Below are 4,344 nucleotides of genomic sequence, written 5' to 3'. Positions count from 1 at the left end.
TTATTTAACCAATCCAGCGTGCTAAATTGTTTAAGTTGTTTCCAATTTTTACTATTTCACACATTGCTGGGATGAACAGCCTTGTACATACAGTTTTTGGCCAATGAATCAATTATTTCTTTAGGACAAAGGGTTTACGTATTTTAAGGCTTATGATATGTATTACAAAATGGCCCTCCACAAACCTTGAGCCAGTGTAAGCTCATTCCTACCACCAGGGTTTTAAAGGATCCATTTTGCCACACCCTCAAGCACACTGCACAGTGGGTGAGAGAGGAACTTTTCTATGAATTCCAATTATTCTTTCTAGTCAAAATTATTTACTGGCTCTCAGCGTTCAGTGGGATAATATTCAAACAGTTCTCCACAAACTGGCTTCAGCCAGTTTTCCAAATTTATTTACTTCCCATCCTTACACTCTCCACTCTAAGCAGACTAGTCTCCCCCTTACTGTCATAGGAAGACTCCCTACCTCCATGCCTTTCTCACACCAGTCCCCCGTCACTCCCATCATACGGAATGCCCTAACTACCTATCCCATAGAGGACTCATTTTAAATGGCCACTTCCTCCATAAATCTGTAGCTGACTATTGTATCCCACAGAAACCTTTGCTTCCTCTGTGCTCTGAACGCACATATTTGACGATGAATATATGCTTGAGATATTGTTATCTTTTTGTTTGTATGTTTCTTATCTCTCCAACTAGATTATAAACCAAAAGACAAGGATGGTTTCTTTTACTTCTTTCTTTTTTTTCCAGCATTAGCACACAACTTTATTGATGATATACAAATTAAGTCAATGCCCATGACAGGAGGGAGCTTATTTATGACGAATTGGTTCACTGTCACTTATGCAGAAGAAATAGTAAAAATATTTCAATCTAGGCAGTGAGATAAAAAGCAACAAACTTGTTTTCAGAACAGGTAGTGATATTCATTCATCCAGCTTAGACCTGAAGACCAACTCAGATAAATATCAGCGTTGATGATACAGTATGATATTCATTACTCAAAATTGGCAGCTGAAAGGATTCCTTTACCATATAAACAAGGTGGAGAAAAGGAGTAGTTTACAATGTGTGTTGCTTCTAAACTACAAAATCAAGAAGTTATTCCTGGCTCTTTGGGAACATATGCTCAGCCAGTTTGGCCATGAATTTTCCAACTTTTACTTTCACCAAAAAATCATGATGGCTTTCTATCCCCAGAATCTTATCAGCACACACTTGAAATTCTTTTAAAAAGAAAAAAAGTGAAACTTCGCTGAATTGATTCTGAGTAGGTTCATTTTCCTCCCATTTAAAATTGTCATTTATGTTCTCAAATATGACCAGAAGTTTAAGAATCACCTCTTTGTTCTCCTTCTTATTAAAGAGGGAACCCAGTGAAGATGGTACTTGGGCCCTGAGCAGTTCTCTAGTCATGGCCGGATTTTCAGCCAAATTCAAAAGGAGTTTCAAAACCTGAAATTTGGTTTCTTCATTTCCTGCTGAAAATAAACGAAAAAAGTCTGAAATGGAATTAGCAAGCATGTGCTGATACTCATTAGTAACAGTCATGTTCGTAAGCAATCTTAGTCCCGCCAGCTGCACAGATGAGTTCAAGCGAGAAGTGATTGTGTCATCACACACTTGATTCATGTATATCTTAAGCCTGCGCTGATTTTCAGCATTCACACTCAAGTTATTTAGGACAATTAAAGCCTTTTCCTTAACTATGGGATCCCGAGTATTGAGAATCTTTGCAACAATCGGGAGACCACCCAGATCACGAATAATATCTCTGTTAAATGCGTAAGCAGCATTGTTACCCAGGGCAATTAAAGCTGCTTCGAGAATATAAGGCTTTTCAGACATCTCAACCAAGCAAAGAACTTTTTGCAACTCTTGAGGGGACAAAATAGTATCATCTGAATTGGGGGAAGCCCTTTTCTGCACGGCCCGACGAGCCCGGGTAGCCCTGGCCCTTGCCCTGGCCCTAGCTCTGGTCCCAGCCTCAGTCCCAATCCGGGCCCAAGGTGGGTACCATACTATACCTTTGTTCTCACTGTTGTCATCATCATCATCAGACCAGTCATTGTACCTGGCCCCAGGACAGTCCCCAACATCATCCATGTCGCCAGACCCGCCCTCAGCCATTTTCTCCTTGTTCTGTTTTCTTCCCCTGGTCAGTCTATAAATGCAATAGCAGGCGCCAGCCCCAATCACCAGTCCTGCAGTCACCCAGCCTACTTTCCTGGCGTAGCCCATGCAATCGTCCCTGACGATATCAGGGACCAAGGAACAGAGTAGTCACAGGCTGGGGGAGGAGGGCTATGGGCCTGGCCTGGGTGCAGGCCTTCGGAGGATGATTGTCTTCAGCCTCTTCAAGGCCACAACAGCTGATTCTGGAGGCGGACCTTAGGGGGTGGAGGAAGGAAAAGGGGTTTGAGTTTCTCTTCTCCTTGTGTTGTCCCATGCAGAGAGTTGCACAGAGGGATAAGTAAATGAGTTCTTGGCAGGAAATGTAGATTGTTAACAAATTCTTTCCTCATTTCACTCTCCCCCTACCCTCCGCAGTCCACCCCCTCCCCAAGCCTAGATAAAGGCAACGGAGCCCATAGTCTGCTGGGCCCTCAGCCACCCCAACCTCGGGTGTTCCCAGGGAGTGGCACCTTGCACTAACCTCCTTCAGACAGGCAGTTTACCCCTTCTTCCCTCCCCTGGAGGTGTGCCACGCCCAACAACCCTTGCAATCTGCAGAGAGACCAGAGCCAGTGAGAACTGAAGCCTTGATGGATTGACTGTTCATTCCTTGCTTTCCTGATTCACCTATCTAGGTTGTCAGATTTAAAAAAAAAACAAAAAAAAAAACCTCTCTATGCCATCCGAAACATGCATGTGCCTGCCCCTTCCCTAGCCTGAAATGGGAGGGATGTTAGGGAAATAAGGTAGGATTGGGTGAGCCTGTCCAACCGCGGGCGATTTCCAACCCCTCCCCCATTCCAAGCAGCCCCCACGCCCACACCGACCTCTACTGATCTGAGGAAACTTCCTCCCTCTTTTCAAGTGGTGCCACCTGCTACAGCAGACCTGCAGGATGACAGATCGAAAACATGGGGACTAAATGCTGTTGAGAGAAGAGGATTATGAACAAACTATCTGATAGGTTTCCCTTCTGTCATTCTCCCCCACCCCACCCCCCGCGACACACGCGCGCGCGCTCGCACACACACGCGCACACACACACACACACACACATCGCACGCCATTTCGCCACAGTCCCGGGGTGCAAGAAACACACTCAGACTCAAACCCAACCTAGATTATTGCCATCTCTGGTTTCTCCCCACCCCCACCACCGCCCCGGTTAGGGTCCCCATTTGGTCTTACCCTCAAATCGACCTTCACCGATCGGGGTTAATTTCCTTCCTCTTCTCTAGCCTGGCGTAGTGCCGCAACCTACGGAAAGACTGGCAACCCGGGAGAGGCTCGGACCCACAAAACACAGAGCCATGGTCAGGAAGACACAGTCACAGAAAAACTGGAAACAGCCGCTACCGAGTGCTTGGTGGACGGACCGGTCCCCAGAACAGAAAACTCTTTCCTAATTCGGAGGCCTGGTTGTCAAAGGTTTCCCACCCCTATAACCCCTCTCGGGGTTCTGCTGACACATCACGTTGCACCCCCGCCTCCCCATGTCCAGCCTTTCCCCACCGGCACTGTCCTGGAGTACTGGGGGCAAACACCCAGGCCGCAGCTCCCTTTCCAGATTATGGCCTCGGTTCCACCAGATTCCCACCTCCCAATCTCTGAGCTCCTCCCCAAACACCCCGCTGCTCACCATTTCGCAGCAACGAAATGGGCTGCGGGCGGGACAGATGTCTTGGAAAGCCGGCGGCAAGTGGGAGAGACGATGGAGGCGCCCCAGGACTCGCGACGGTCTCCGCCCTGCGCCCTCGGCCACCCCCACCTTCTGGAATCTCCCAGGCACTGACCTGCAGGGATCCGGGACAATTTCCTTCTCCTCCTCCTTCTTGCCTCTGCTGCAGGCCCGCTCGCCCTCAGGGCAATGGGGAGCTGGTACTCAGACGGGAACAACGACCAGAACAAGAAGGACTTCTGCACACGTCAGCTCTTGGTCACGTGAGAGCTACGTCATCCACCAACTCGGGTCCCCAATTTCCCCTCCCACCAGCAGTGCGGCAGAAGAGGGCCCGCCCCCCTCCATTCCCTCCCCCACATCAGGCCTTGTTACTCTTTCTTCTTTGCTAATCCCATCTCCCTGTAGTTGTGTTTGCCTTCCTCTGATTACCAGAAAGGGACAGCATCTTCCCCTGGGGTTACTGGCCACTTGTACTT

The 4,344-nt window shown here is 48.2% G+C and overlaps 1 protein-coding gene across 3 annotated transcripts; it reads right to left on the bottom strand.

Moving 5' to 3' along the window:
- Positions 1-738: 738 nt before the first annotated feature.
- ARMCX3 (armadillo repeat containing X-linked 3) lies at positions 739-4,129 on the bottom strand. 3 transcript variants are annotated; one of them, XM_029241243.1, is made up of 5 exons: positions 3,981-4,115; positions 3,376-3,455; positions 3,015-3,075; positions 2,669-2,739; positions 744-2,402 (listed from the first exon to the last, which is right to left on the bottom strand). In XM_029241243.1, the coding sequence occupies exon 5, from the start codon at positions 2,251-2,253 to the stop codon at positions 1,114-1,116; it is 1,140 nt and encodes a 379-aa protein (XP_029097076.1). In that variant the 5' UTR covers positions 2,254-2,402; positions 2,669-2,739; positions 3,015-3,075; positions 3,376-3,455; positions 3,981-4,115; the 3' UTR covers positions 744-1,113. The 3 variants fall into 3 exon arrangements, with proteins under 3 accessions (XP_029097078.1, XP_029097076.1, XP_029097077.1); XM_029241245.1 differs by lacking the exon at positions 2,669-2,739 and having other exon boundaries at positions 739-2,402; positions 3,981-4,129; XM_029241244.1 differs by having other exon boundaries at positions 756-2,739; positions 3,981-4,109.
- Between the last annotated feature and the right edge of the window lie 215 nt (positions 4,130-4,344).

This window comes from Monodon monoceros, unplaced genomic scaffold (assembly GCF_005190385.1).
Source record: "Monodon monoceros isolate NGI ecotype Baffin Bay Population unplaced genomic scaffold, NGI_Narwhal_1 Super_Scaffold_22, whole genome shotgun sequence".
Lineage (NCBI taxonomy): Eukaryota > Metazoa > Chordata > Mammalia > Artiodactyla > Monodontidae > Monodon > Monodon monoceros.
Note: the sequence above shows the minus strand (reverse complement) of the source record. Positions and strands in the feature narration are given on the sequence as shown.

Coding starts and splice junctions, on each gene's coding strand:
- ARMCX3 (XM_029241245.1), bottom strand. CDS start 2,253: ATGGGCTACGCCAGGAAAGTAGGCTGGGTGACTGCAGGACTGGTGATT.